Here is a 14,642-nt window from a genome sequence, read left to right on the forward strand (position 1 = left end):
AATCCTAGAGAAATTTTTGAAGATGGAATAGCTAGTGAAATTTCTGAAAGAATCCAAATATTGTTTTAGACCATTTGGGCAGGGGACCTATTTTGGGCACTTGCTGCTATAACTCAGTCAGGTTTTAACCAATTCACTTGATTTTTGGGACACGATGAGATACGTACAGTATCTAGCATGTACAAAAATTGAAATCATTTGTTTTGAAATTGGATGAGTTATAGCGGCAAGTGTCCAAAATTGGTCCCTCTGCCCAAATAGTCCAAGTCCAACCAGCAGAATATTTAGGAGAATTTTCAGTTAAATTATTTTTTAAATTAAACTTCCAAATATGAACTCAAAATTGCCAACATTAGTAATGCGATTGCGGAGTATTTACACAAATACAAAAGTATCCTAAATTATTTATTTTGCGCTTCTCAAATACATGTCACAATTACACAACTAAACTAATCAACTCAGCTCCACGAGCGACTAATTTCCATTTAAGGTCCATCTTCTAAATACTCTCCAGCTTCGTAAAAGCCTTAGTTTCCACAAGCGGATGCTTCTTAAACGATATTCTTGGTGCGTTCAAATTTCAAATTCCATAGGGACGCGCTATTTCTGGGACTCTCCTTCGTCATCCTAATCACGGTATTCGATCATCCCTAGCGGCATTACCCTTTCCCTCCGATTGTGAACTGACGACACGATCATCGATATCTTCGGATGGAATGGGTCCATGTGATCCTTCCTGTTGCTCCTAAACCTGTTGCCGAAATCCGAGCTTCCCTTAGTTCATGCTGGAAACTGCTTGGCGCAGAACGGGCCTACTCCTCTCGGTTTGTGCACCACGACGCCGAGTTCACCTCAAATGTTCCGGTGTTTTTCGTTTGACTAAAACGTATAGTTGTCCTTCGCGATGGTGGGATGACTATACGCAAAGCGAATTTTTGGTACCCACGTTCGCCGGCATCCGGTTGATCGATACACCGTTCCGTCTGTAAAAAATCATATGTATCTAAAACTAACTGAATTGGGCTAAGTTTATAAAAAAAACACTTACCGATGTCAATTTATTTATGTTTTAACTCGTTCTGGTTGAGCTGTCGACACCTCCCGAGGTTACGACAAATCTCACATTCAAACGTCACTTGAATGCGACATTTGTCGATCTGAAGCGACTGTGGGAATGCGGTGAGAGTTCATCGGTGTTCACCCACACCGACTCTTGTCACCGCATCCGCCTACGGGAATCGGGTGACACATGCGACACGACTTTTGTCACGTCACACGCCGAGCAGAAGTGCATCGTGGTCAGGGATGGGAAATGTATTGCGCGCAAACCCCAACATTTTATTCCCACCTTTGGGTTTCCGCGCCGAAGACCCAGCGCCAGATTCGGCGACAAAGAAAACTGACAGCAGTCGCCGAACAGTTGGCAATCCTGATATTTGACGGCGGCCGCCCGGTAGGCATGTGAGTGGATTGTTGTCACGCAAATAGATCTTTTCGCTGAAAATGCATGTGTATTGAGTTATTCTTGACAGATTTTCTGCAGTGTTAGTGTGAAATTCAGCGATTTTCTGTATCGCGTAAGCCTTCGCTGGAAGAAAACGTCATGTTGTTCAGCGAAGTAAGGAAAATTTTCAGTGAAAAAAGCAATACTGGAAAAAACGGTAACCGGCTGTACATTTGACATTTTTCCACACGAACATCACAAGCCCAGCCAAACTCAAACTGTTCGAAAAATAAATGTCATAACATTTTTTTTCCTGCAGCCTTCTTCCTCGAAACGGTTTCCAAGCGCGAGAGCGCCAGTACTCGAGCACAACGACGACAAAAATTTCTGGCTCTCCCATTTTCGCATTTTTCTGCGTTTCAAACCGCTTCTAGACACACTTCTTTACATGCATCACAAAGCTAGGAGTGTGCTCTAGTTATTTGTGCAAACCGATTTAAATTATCTATCAAAACAAGTGAGTTATTAGCAGTTGAAAATATTTGACATTTTTCGCAATCACCCGCCTCAGCTTGACTGCTCATAAATATTTTCGTGGGGAAGCGAAAACCATCAAGCGTCTGCGTGACTGCCGTCGGCGCGGCGTCTGATGGTATTGGTGCTGCCGTTGTTTTGTTTTTATTTTACTGCTAGTATCGATGAACGGTAAACAGAAAAAAGTCTCATTCTCATGCCTGATCGTGGTGCTTATGCCTCACAATATACAAATTCATGCATTGGCAGGCAAAGAAAGCCCCTCAATTTATAACTGTGGAAATGCTCAAAGAAGTTGAAGAGAGGTAGGCCATGTTCCAGTGGGAACGTCGAGCCACAAAGAACAAGAAGTTACAGAGAAATTGTTTGTACTAATAAATTTCAGTTGAGTTCACTATGCACTCAGAAATAAATAAAGTCATTAATGAATATTTTCTATGCAAAATTGCGGTTCGACTGGGTTCATGCATTAACTGACTAAATATGAATTAGTTGAGCAAAACTATATACCATTTAGTTTTCAGAATGCATATTTTTTAGTACTTTTTAAAAAAGTTGTTCCTTGTAATATTTTCTAAATTTTATGCATTTTATGTATAAATATAAGTAAAATTTCGCTTTTCTTTAGGAATTTCATTTCAATATATTAAATCGGTGAATTAGCAGCTAAATTTCAACATGAAGCGTTTCAAGCTTAATAATAAATTTATATTATAAAAAAAATGAATCATTTTGACAAAGTTCAATATTTCCACTTTCTACTGGTTCTGCTGAGAATCCTTAACTTCCCATAACCTGATGGGCTCTATGATGAGTATCCTGGCCCACAAATAATGTTCCGATTTGGCAAATCCACATCCTGAGCCACCAAAAGGAACCTGTCCACGGTGTCAATCTGGTGCTCTGCAAAGGATATAATGTAATTAAATATGGGATAAGGATAATCTTCGTGGTAACGTAAAATGAAGGGGCCGATTTATTTTACTCACGTAAGACTGCACTGCATCCCTTATGCGGAACTTCTGGAGTTACACTAATAGTTTTACAAATATTACTTAATAAATATACAAACTTGAAAATTTTTAACAAAATCGGAAAGTACAGTTCTAAACAGAATCTATAACTGCGGCGCTTTTATTGTAAGTTGCCACCGTACAGGAGTCTAAAAATTACACATTCTCTTACTTTAATTAATTTATGAATTCTAACTATAAGATATATGCACTGAGAATCTTTTTCTTTGAAATCTTAATGCATAAATGCGATTAAGTTATGAAATGAATGAAAAATAGTCATTTCATGAATATCCTTATTTCTGAGTGTGTCCTCAAATAGCAAGGTGTCACGTATTTACTTTTGGAATTTGTAACTTCTTTCTTAAACCTCAAGGAAAGTTACAGAGGTTCATGAATAATTATTTTCAGTGCTAAATATTTTCAAATAGTTAGGTTTTCCATTTTCTCTCAAATAGTAAGGTGAGGTAAGGCTTCGCATATTTACTTCTGAAATTTGTTGCTTCTTTTTTAAAGCCCAGTTCCGTGTTCGAAAGGAATCGCTCGAGAAAGTTTTTGATCGATTCCTTACTACGAAATTTCGAGGTTCATCATGTCGTCTAATGTTGCAAGATGTCGTCTTTTGAAATTAGCCACTCAATTCGCAAACTTCTATATATTAGTATTTCTTAGGCTTATTTAATCTAGATCGATGCTTGTAGTGAACAGTTCTAATTAAGAAAAATTACCATATACCCTACTACCTACATTTAAGGTGAGTCATCCGATTAAAAATAAACGCAATCAGGCATTAGTTGAAAAAAACATCCTTATAATATTTAAACGAAACAAATGAGATATAATAGAATCCTCTAAAGGAAAAGAAGTGTATCTGAAGTGCACTGCGCTTACTCGGAATGAATTCATTTTCTTCCACAACTGATGGTAGCATTGTTCCACTTCCTTGTAACCAGCATGATGATCTTCCAACGACGAGGAAATACTGAAAGCTCTGCTCACACCTTGGCATCCAGTAGCATGCTCTTCGAGAATCTGGCTGGCAGCCGTTCCTTATCAAACGACGGCAGGACCATACAGCGCTGCCACCGATCGGATGGGCTGGACCACGTCGGTTTCTCGTAGGTGATGTCGGCAACGTTCTCCTTCGGTACAATCCGAGAAGTACCTATAATGTACTTGAAAATCGTGTTTGCGATCAAGTGGGAGGTAATGGCTAGTTTCTGGAATGGAGGCGGCCTGATGAACTGCGGGTAACTCCGATGTCGAGTGGAATTTCACGATTTCCCTTTCGTTGGAAGTCATTGACGTAAAGCTCGAACGTTCAAGTGGCGCCGCCGTCCGTTGTCCCGGCACCAATTTGGAACTCGTCGACCTTCTCTCCGAACGAATCGGGTTTAACTTTGACCACTTTTTTGTATTTACAATTTCCGCGAGAACTTTTTCCACGTCGTCGGCTTTTACTCCTGCCTGAGCAAACATCAACCTTTTCCAAATGTATGTTTAAATATAGTAACTGGACGCAAAGCATACGTCAATCTGCAGATCCCGGTATCCAAAGATGCTTTCCTGTTCCCATCTCCTGGTGGAACGCGGTCTACTCGTCCTCATCTCGAACAAGCCGGACCGAGTGCACCGGTGACAAGCTAAAAACAGTGCTTAATTTGATACTGCGACACCAATTATGGCAAATTTGTGTCCTCGTTCAGTGACTGGTCGCTTAGAGGGATCCGCGGGATGTGCTCGTCACCGCTTCTTAGACACAAAGTGTCTTTAAGTCTTCATGATTTCCAATAATTATTGGAATTTTCGGAACCTCCGGAGCCGATTTGCACTAAATCAAAACAATAACAAAAGTCTGACAGTTCGCATCAGAAACTCACCACAGCACTGCGGTCGATCCATAGAGGAGAAAGGGGTCTGGCGGAAATTGGGGTGAAATAAAATATAGGAGACTGTGGGGAAAAGTGCTACTTCGCAGGTTTTTCATTGTTTTTCAATAGTTAGAGCCTTCAAAACATATGGGTTCCTTGGGAAAGTTTACTCAATAAATTATCAGAAAGCCGTAGAGCACATAAAAATTTTTGACGGGAATGGTCTATTGGAAGCAAGGCACGGCGTATTTGCAGCTTGATTAAAAGTGTTATTTTTTTCTCGAGATTTATAGCAATACCTACTACCGACGGTCCGCACTTCATGTAGAAACTTCTTTAAATAAATCTGGCGTTCGATTTGAATAGGTCCTATCAACATAAGAATCACAGGAAACATACGACCTATTCTAATCGAACGCCAGAAATATACAATATTATCAATAATATGTCTATAGTTATTTTATCAATTTATCAATAAAGCAAAGGGAACTAACCTCCAACTATACATAAAACAAAAGAGAAGCAGTAAAAATAATTGGAAACACTAATAAAAACTATATACGATGGGATCATAACATTAATATTTGATCATTCTGTCATTTATATACTCGACACATAATTTTAATAACGGCGAAGTTCATCCTCGTATATGTGTCATACACATAATGTTTATATTTAGTTTCTAATTGCAAAAATCTATATCAGGTGACACATAAACCCAATATGGAAAATTCTCTCAGTGTAGTGCTACACCGCAGTGTAGCACTTTTGCACCGAATAATCACTACCTGGTGATGGGTCAACTGCGCCCAAAACTCTTCATTATTAACAATGTACAGTACCGGCGGCCGCCCCGATACGATCTAGAGCGACTGAAGCAACCGGATGTCGCCACCGCATACGCGCAGAATCTAGAGGCGGCGTTGTCGGACGAGAGTGTGCTCGATGTGGCCCCTCTAGAGGACTGCTTGAGTACAGTCAAAGCAGCCATCAACAACGCAGCTGAGAGCACTATCGGGTACGTAGAACGGCGGCGACGAAACGATTGGTTCGACGAGGAGTGCAGAGCGGTTCTGGAAGAGAAAGACGCAGCGCGGGCGGTAATGCTGCGGCATGGAACCCGACATAATGTGGAGCGATACAGACAGAAGCGGAAGCAGCAGACCCGTTTCTTCCGGGAGAAAAGCGCCGCCTGGAAGAAGCGGAGTGCGAGGAAATGGAATCGCTGTACCGTTCACAAGAAACACGTAAGTTCTACCACAAGCTCAACGCTTGCCACAAAGTACCGCAAAGGCTACGTGCCGCTAGCCGAAATCTGCACGGATAAGGACGGGAGCCTCCTGACGGACAAACGTGACGTGATCGAAAGGTGGAGCAGCACTTCGACGAGCACCTGAATGGGAAAGAGAATGTAGGCACGGGAGATCAAGGCAGCGGAGGAAATGGTGCAGCAGAAGACGGGAACGAAGCAACTCCCACGCTGAGGGAAGTTAAGGATGCCATACACCAAGGAGGACGGTATCGCAGCCAGGGATGGGAACACTCTTTTGCAACGAGTTACATTCACTTGTTATTTTCTCAGCTCAGAAGCGTGCAATTAAGAAACGATATATGGACGACTTTTGCCTTGTGATTTCGACCGAACAGCTACCGGAGGAGTGGAAGGAAAGTGTGGGGTGTGAATAATGATTAGTGATATTCCCTTGCATGTCCTTCCCCTAGTAAGCATCGATGACAGCAATCATCATGACGAGACAGTGAGTGTGTTGCTGCCTCATTGAGGAGTGGAGCTTTGGTGGCGCCAGTCGCCTGTATTACAAGATCCCGTATCATGCCAAGTGATTCTACTGCAGTTTGCTAAGAATGTCGGAAACGGATTGTTATAGTGAGTTGCGTAATATTCACAAAAAGGATAATTTGTCCCATCCACAAGAAAGGCGACAAGTTAATGTGTGAGAATTTTCGAGCAATCACCATTTTGAATGCCGCCTACTAAGTGATATCCCAGATCATCTTCCGTCGTCTTTCACCTAAAGTAAATGAGTTCGTGGGAAGTTACCAAGCCGCTTTCATTGACGGCCGGTCGACAATGGACCAGATCTTCACCGTACGGCAAATTCTCCAGAAATGCCGTGAATACCAGGTCCCCACGCACCACCTGTTCATCGACTTCAAACTTTAAAGTTCAAAGCGGCATACGACAGTATCGACCGCACAGAGCTATGGAAAATCATGGACGAATACAGCTTTCCCGGGAAGCTTACCAAACTGATAAGAGCATGTGCAGAACAGCGTAAGGATTTCGGGGGAGCTATCCAGTTCATTTGAATCTCGACGGGGACTACGACAAGGTGATGGACTTCCTGCCTACTATTCAACATTGCCCTGGAAGGTGTTATGCGACGAGCCGGTCTCAACAGCCGGGGTACGGTCTTCACGAAATCCAGCCAATTTGTCTGTTTTGCGGATGACATGGATTGGCTAGAACATTTGGAACGGTGGCAGAACAGTACACCCGGCTGAAACGTGCAGCAGCAAAGGTCGGACTGGTGGTGAATGCGGCTAAAACAAAATACATGCTGGTAGGTGTAAAAAGACCTATGATCGTTCGAATAAATTAAAGTATTAACCACCAAAGCTTAAATATTTAAGAACTTCATTTCAATGCTTAACCTATATTTCTCGCCCTTCCACAGTCGCATGCTGCGCAGTTTCCCACCCAAAACTCACGCATCCTGCTCTTACTTCTCTTCCACCTTCTTGGTAATCTTCCGTCCAACCCAATCGTAGTGACCGGCATCGCAGTCGCAATCGCTGCTGCTTTCCTCCGAATCGGTCGACTCCCGATAGGATCCCAACCCCGGCAAGATGCCAATGACCTGCATAGCACCGCTCTTCAATTTTTTGTTGCTGCTGCTGGATGTGCAATTTTCAGGCTTGGCCATGTCGTCTGTGTTACTTCCAGTGGGCGTGACCGCTTCTGACGGGATACTGCCCTTCTTCTCCCCATTTGTTGCGGTTTGTTCTGCTGGTTTGACAACCGTTTCTTCCTCACGCTTTCGCTTTGGGACAACCACCCCGGCAAGGATCTTTTTCTGTGACAATCGGTTGGACACGATCGGGGCTTTGACTGGCTTCGGTTTCGATATCTGCTGTTGAATTTGCTACAACAAAAATCAAGTAAAACCTAACGAACGGTCTCCGTGGAGCTCAAGCGCCGCCCCTTACCTCATCCATTCGCTTTTCCTGCAGCGAGGCCACCTTCTGTCGGAACTCGTTCATTTCTTTGGCCTCCTCCAGCTGTGCCTTCCGTTCGGCGTTCATCTTGTTCTTGTCCACCAGATCGAGGAATTCCACCTCGTCATCGTCCAGCCCTTTGATCATGTTTTCTACAAATACAACGAAGCTGGTGTTAGCCAACCCGGTTAGACCCACCTAGCTGACCGGTCCTCCGCCTTACTAAGCTTGTGCGCTTCCTCGTACTCGAGGTCCTTTTTCTGTTTCTGTTCCTGCAGCCGTTCGAAAAGCGAGCGGGAATCGTATTCCTCTTCCGGTGCCTCTGTAATTCGACAAACCGAACGCAAGTGTAAATATTTCACAAGATTCTCAATTGAAAAATGCTTACCCATCGGTTGGTCTGCTGTGCGGACCTTTTCCCATTCTTCCTGCCGGATGCGTCTGGCTTCGGCTAGTTCCGCTTCGGTCACGAATCCACTGCTCATGCTTGCTGGCGTTTGTGATCGTTGCTGTCTGGTAAAGATAAGATTGTTTAGTCATTCTTTCGATCAATTACAAGCAAATACATACCCTAGGAACGATTTGTGATGAACTGATACCAAAGTTATTGATTTTTAAACCACAAACCTTTCTTTTAATTAAACTTTTTTCAGCAGGAGGATCAGATTTTTTGGCAAAATCACACAAAATGTTTGTGTTGTGATTTTCTTTTTGACATTTCTTTTGTTTTGCGCAAGACGTTACAAGCGTTATCGATTTTAGTGGAGGTATGAAAATTAGAGGCAATGGTCCACTGCACGAATTTATTCTGGCCTGCTTACTCTCACACGAAATTTGACGTTTGAGCGGTGTCGGCACCTCTCAAACGTCAAATTTCGTGTGAGAGTAAGCAGGCCAGAATAAATTCGTGCAGTGGACCATAGGGCACTGCATTGTTTTGATTTTGTATGGGATTTTGACGTTTCTTGGCCTTGTTGTTTCCAAAGTCTCTGTAAGAGTGAAAGAGAAGGAAAGAATTCCATGCAGTGGCCTATAGCCGTGCACGCTCGTTGAAATCTACTCAAAAATGAGTAGATTTCTACTCAGTTGCAAACTTTTCAAAAAAATGTCAAAAGTGAGTGACAGTGTTTTTCGTAAGTGAGTTGATTTCTACTCTGTTTGTCAAAATTAGCCTTTTACTCACTTATGAGTAGTCTCAAAATTTATTCCACTCACTCTAACGGAAATATCTTAGAAGAATTTGGAAAAACTTTTGCCAGGGTTAAGCTATTTTAAATATTTTCGAACTTTGTGAGATAAATGTAGTGCATTTTACCGCTAAATTCTTGAAACATCGGTAGAAAATGTGAGTTTGAAAAGTAAGTATGGATATTATTAATTTGACAAACTCGAGATGTAACTTCTAAACTAGATTTTCAAAACCACCATTTACCGTCTAGGGCTACGAATCCCGGGAACTTCCTTTTTGGAAAGAGGCTTCTGGCAGCTGATCGATATAGTGCTGGGGCTGTTGACCGTGGAGCTTCCTGTTACAACAGGTGGATTAGATGCCGATGATAATCAGCAAAAGCCGAGGCAAAAGCTGAACGGAGTAGGAACCATCCAAGGAACCATCACATGGGAGAACTTAGGTAGCATCCAGACCAGATAAATTTATGGCTCAAGTGGATTGTAAATATTTATCGCATTTAGTTTAGTATTAAGTGCAAGATTTGTAAAATAGTTTTATGTACAAATAAAATGTTTATTTTACTTTTTTTATTACGAAATTGCTATTTTTCTGTTAGAAAATAAAAAAAAGAAGAACCTAAATAAATCTACAAAAGTGAGTAGAAATCGACTCAGTTTGCTAAATTCATGTAAAATAAAAGTGAGTAAAAGCTACTCTAATTTGAAGAAAATCTAATTTTACTCTAAAATGAGTAACTGCTCATTACTCTCTCTTGAGCTGTTCCACTTTGTACCAAAGTGAGTCGAATTCTACTCATTTTAGAGTAGTTTTCAACGAGCGTGTGAATACGACCAACTAATCTCAAACCAGGGGTGTAAGCTGACTGTCAACTGGGAACAAATTTCGCCTACCCTCTATCATGTTTTAGAACCAGTAAAAAGACGTAACTACCAAACAAGAAAAGTACAATTGGGTTGTTTAGTGAATAAAATATTGCTATTTTCTATAGCCTAATCGAAAGAGCTCATTTTTCTGAGTATAACTTGATTTTATTGGATTTCAATACCTTTGTTTTGATGGTTAAATTAACATAACAGTTTTGATTTTTGTGGATAGAATGACAGTTCAATCGTTAAAATGACAGTTCGACCCGAACAAAAAAATTTCTTCATACAAACTTTAAATGCATTTTAAAAATAGTTCCCGCACTCCAAAAATTATGAAATTTTGGATTTCGACTAATTTTTGGGCGGAGAATCTGATTATGAAATAATCTGGATACCCCTAAAGAACCCAATTTTCGATTACAAAACTAAATTTAATACCGTTTCATCAAGCTAAAAGCAAGTCAGTATGTGATTTGAACATAAAGATTATAATATTCAGCATATAAGATTGAAAAATTTCATTTCGAAAAAATCAGTGTTGTTCTGTTTTCACCATTATGAAATACTAGTTTATTTGTGGACGCAGTAGCGCCCGTGGCAAGTGTTTTTTTTTTGTTCAATATAAACGGTTCATGTGTTATTCACGCATGTAGATCTTGAATAAAGTAAGCATTACATTTTCCTTCGTTTTGAATATTTTTTTATTTGATGATTTCAATGCAGCGTATATTTACATCTGAAAAACTTCGGTGAAGTTACCGGACAGACAAACAGGGCATTCTGTGTCATTTCCAGCAACTGCTGCATTTGGTTGTCTAAGAGTGACAGATTCTTTTCTGCATTAAAAAAAAATCAAAATTTTCAACGTCTGTTGTCTGTGATTTTTTAATCAAATGCTGTGTCTGGTTGTCTAAGGTTGTCACTGGTTTTGTTCTCTGCATTTGATAGTGAAAAAGAATTAAAGTTTCGAAAATTAAAAAAAAAATCAAAATTTTCAACGTCTGTTGTTTGTGATTTTTTCATCAAATGCTGTGTCTGGTTGTCTAATGTTGTCACTGGTTTTGTTCTCTGCATCTGATAGTATTGAAGTGTTAAATTATTTTAGAAAAATCAATATTTTCAACGCCTCTTGTGTGTGATATTTTCATCAAATGCTTTGTCTGGTTGTCTAAGGTTGTCACTGGTTTTTTTCTCTGCATTTGATAATGAAAAAGAATTGAAGTGTCGAAAATTAAAAAAAATCAAAATCAAACGTCTGTTGTCTGTGATTTTTCATCAAATGCTGTGTCTGGTTGTCTAATGTTGTCATTGGTTTTGTTCTCTGCATATGATAGTGAAAAAGAATTGAATTGTCAAATATTAAAAAAAAAAATCAAAATTTTCAACGTCTGTTGTCTGTGATTTTTTCATCGCATGCTGTGTCTGGTTGTCTGAGGTTGTCACTGGTTTTGTTCTCTGCATTTGATAGTGAAAAAGAATTGAAGTGTCGAAAATAAAAAAAATCAAAATTTTCAACGTCTGTTGTCTGTGATTTTTTTCATCGCATGCTGTGTCTGGTTGTCTAAGGTTGTCACTGGTTTTGTTCTCTGCATTTGATAGTGAAAAAGAATTGAAGTGTCGAAAATTAAAAAAAAAATCAAAATTTTCAACGTCTGTTGTCTGTGATTTTTTCATCAAATGCTGTGTTTGGTTGTCTGAGGTTGTCACTGGTTTTGTTCTCTGCATTTGATAGTGAAAAAGAATTGGAGTGTCAAATATTTAAAAAATCAAAATTTTCAACGTCTGTTGTCTGTGATTTTTTTCATCGCATGCTGTGTCTGGTTGTCTATGGTTGTCACTGGTTTTGTTCTCTGCATCTGATAGTAAAAAAGAATTGAAGTGACAAATATTTTATTTTTGTGAGAATCGCCCCGCGTGCTGCGTCTGGTTGGCTAGTCACCGGACCGGACAGACAAACAGGGCTATTATATATATGATGATTAGCCTCTACTCTCACTTGTTTTTGTTGTTGCTTTGTTTGAAGAGCGAAAATCGGCTGGGCGGTTATTTTTCTCAAATGAAAGGATAATTGAACACTATGACTCAAGAAATATATCGATAATTGGGTTTTTAAATTCCGAAAAATGTACTGATTTTTTGATTTTATACGGAAGAGCACCTTTTTCTGGGCCACTATGATTTTTTTCAGATTTTTAGAACTTAATTTTGGTACCTAAACTCAGTTTCAAAGAGATTTTCTGAAATCACCTTTTGACAGCTGGGCAACTGTTTGACAGCTCCGCCCAGTACAAAATGCGACGAGGGGTGATTCGACAAATCGCTCCCATACAAACTTCAAACTAATTTTAAAATAGGTTCCCGGTCACCAAAATTCGTGAAAATTTGGATTTCGGCTCAGTTTGGCATGCAGATTCAGAATATGGAATTATCTCAACACCACTAAAGAAGCCAATTACCGAAAACACTGATCATAAGCATCTAAATCGAGAGAAAAACACTGATGTTTGTGCTAATGTTGATGTTTATTAAACCATTAAACAAAGGATGTTTACAAATTAGAACCAACAGTAGATGGCGCGCAGGTGGGCATGTTTGGGTTGGCGTAGAGGGTGGGACCAGCGGCGTCATGGTCGCGATTTTTTCCGCAGTCAAGTTCGCAGATTGTGAACAATCCTCGGTACCCACTTTACGTAATTTATGTGTAGTCCCTTACTGTCAGAGCTGTCAGATTGGTGTAACACGCTAAGCATAATTTACACAAAAGGCAATTTACACGGAAAAAAATACACGGTAATGAATATTTATTGGGTACCGGACTGAACACTGAAAATTGAATGTTTTCTTTGGTACATCGAGGTCTTGAAATTAGTCTATGGTGGGACCTTACACCCCTGAATCAAACAAACAGACCTAGGCCTAATCAGACGGTATTCTCAATAGGCTCCTAAAGTCCTATCGGGATTCTTGTTTTAAACCACAATATATGGTTCAAGAGTACATATTTACTCATTTTTTGACGTTTTTACTAACCATAGTTGAAAATATATAATTTTTATTTTATTAGCCTTTTGTCTCGTCCCTAGCTTATAACACATACTTTTAGTGATTATTTTTCACCGTGTATGTCAGATAGGAACATTTTTGAAATCCCAGTGCGAAAAATGTCGAGCTCAGTCACACAAGGTTGACCTCAAATGTCAAAGCAGAACTATTTACCATTTTACTTATTTCGAATTTTCTCATTATTCCTTTGTTTTCCAAGTTCGAGTAAAGTACAATTCCGATTAGAACACCATGCTTGATCGTATTGTTCAATATAAACGAGATTTCGTCTTTAATTTTAGGACCCTATTCAGTTGAAAAACGGAGTTTTTGACTAATGAAGTTGGATTTTTCTCCAAATCCATGCGTCGGACCTACTTCAGAAGTGGTGCGCTGTATAGTAAACCTGGTCCGCTATACAGTGCACCACTTCCGAAGTTCAGTAGGTCGGCTACAGAGGCACGTTCTCCTCCATTTGGGAAATTTGTGCCATAAAAACTTCCGAAGTTAGGTCCAACGCACGGAGTTGGAGAAAAATCCAGGGATTATTCGTTAAAAATACAATACATACATATTTATTATATCTTATATAGTGTTCGTTCTCGGGATAGACGTACCTCCCAACCACAGTACAGTTCCTTTCTCGTTGACCAACTAAACGACACTGCCGAGTCATTAGATTAATGCCACCGTCGGCCGTAGCGCCGCCGCTTCACACTCCACTTCTTCATTAGGGTTACCAGTTCCACTCAGCATCAAGCGTACTAAAACTGTACGCAACACAGAGCTTTATCAGAAACATCCTGCACTTAGGCCCTGTGATAGATGTCGTTATATGAAAAGCATTCCTTTATACCAACAGGGATAAACCCCCTGTTAAGAACGTCTATGTTACCAACACAAATGCACACAGCGCGTGTACCTCGATCATCAGCGCGATGACTGATCAGTCCTACCGTGACGTCGTGGCTTGGTAGATCACCTACGTTATCACAGAGCGTGGCGACGAGGAAAAACACGGAAAAACTGGTGAAAAACGGCGGAAAATAAATCGGAGTGTGGTGAAATTGCGTGCGAACAACCGAAGGTGCGTTGGTGTTACCGAAAAATATGAATTAAGAAAATAAAACGGTATGGGCATAATGGGGAAATGAAATCAGAGAAAAAGTGAGAAAAAGGACGCCATGTTAGAGAGCAGCAGTTGTGGCATCGGTTGAACAGTGAAAATAATGCAAGCTGATACTGGTTATGCTTTTGAGTGCGGGAATACTGATGCCGGTTATTGTTTTGCGTGGAAGAGAAGTGAAGTTTTTGCGGGATTGGAAATAAAATTAAGAATGAAAAATTTAGTGACGCGCAAGGGTAAAAAAAATGTGGGCGCCATTTTGTTTTCAGCAAAATTTATCGGGAATTAAAGTATAAGTGAGAGAGGAAAAAAGGAAA

General features: G+C 40.3%; 1 protein-coding gene and 1 long non-coding RNA gene across 3 annotated transcripts; both read right to left on the reverse strand.

The window, feature by feature from the left end:
* Positions 1–372: 372 nt before the first annotated feature.
* On the reverse strand, positions 373–5,600 carry LOC134284198 (uncharacterized). Its single transcript, XR_009995693.1, has 2 exons — positions 1,049–5,600; positions 373–983 (listed from the first exon to the last, which is right to left on the reverse strand). It is a non-coding gene; the product is annotated as an uncharacterized LOC134284198 (long non-coding RNA).
* A 1,901-nt stretch (positions 5,601–7,501) lies between these two features.
* On the reverse strand, positions 7,502–8,821 carry LOC109623298 (PSME3-interacting protein). 2 transcript variants are annotated; one of them, XM_020077798.3, is made up of 5 exons: positions 8,670–8,821; positions 8,488–8,612; positions 8,323–8,421; positions 8,091–8,251; positions 7,502–8,026 (listed from the first exon to the last, which is right to left on the reverse strand). In XM_020077798.3, exons 2-5 carry the CDS (start codon positions 8,582–8,584, stop codon positions 7,604–7,606), a joined length of 780 nt encoding a protein of 259 aa, XP_019933357.2. In that variant the 5' UTR covers positions 8,585–8,612; positions 8,670–8,821; the 3' UTR covers positions 7,502–7,603. The 2 variants fall into 2 exon arrangements, with proteins under 2 accessions (XP_019933357.2, XP_019933358.2); XM_020077799.3 differs by having other exon boundaries at positions 8,488–8,608; positions 8,670–8,781.
* Positions 8,822–14,642: the final 5,821 nt, after the last annotated feature.

This window comes from Aedes albopictus, chromosome 3 (assembly GCF_035046485.1).
Source record: "Aedes albopictus strain Foshan chromosome 3, AalbF5, whole genome shotgun sequence".
NCBI lineage: Eukaryota > Metazoa > Arthropoda > Insecta > Diptera > Culicidae > Aedes > Aedes albopictus.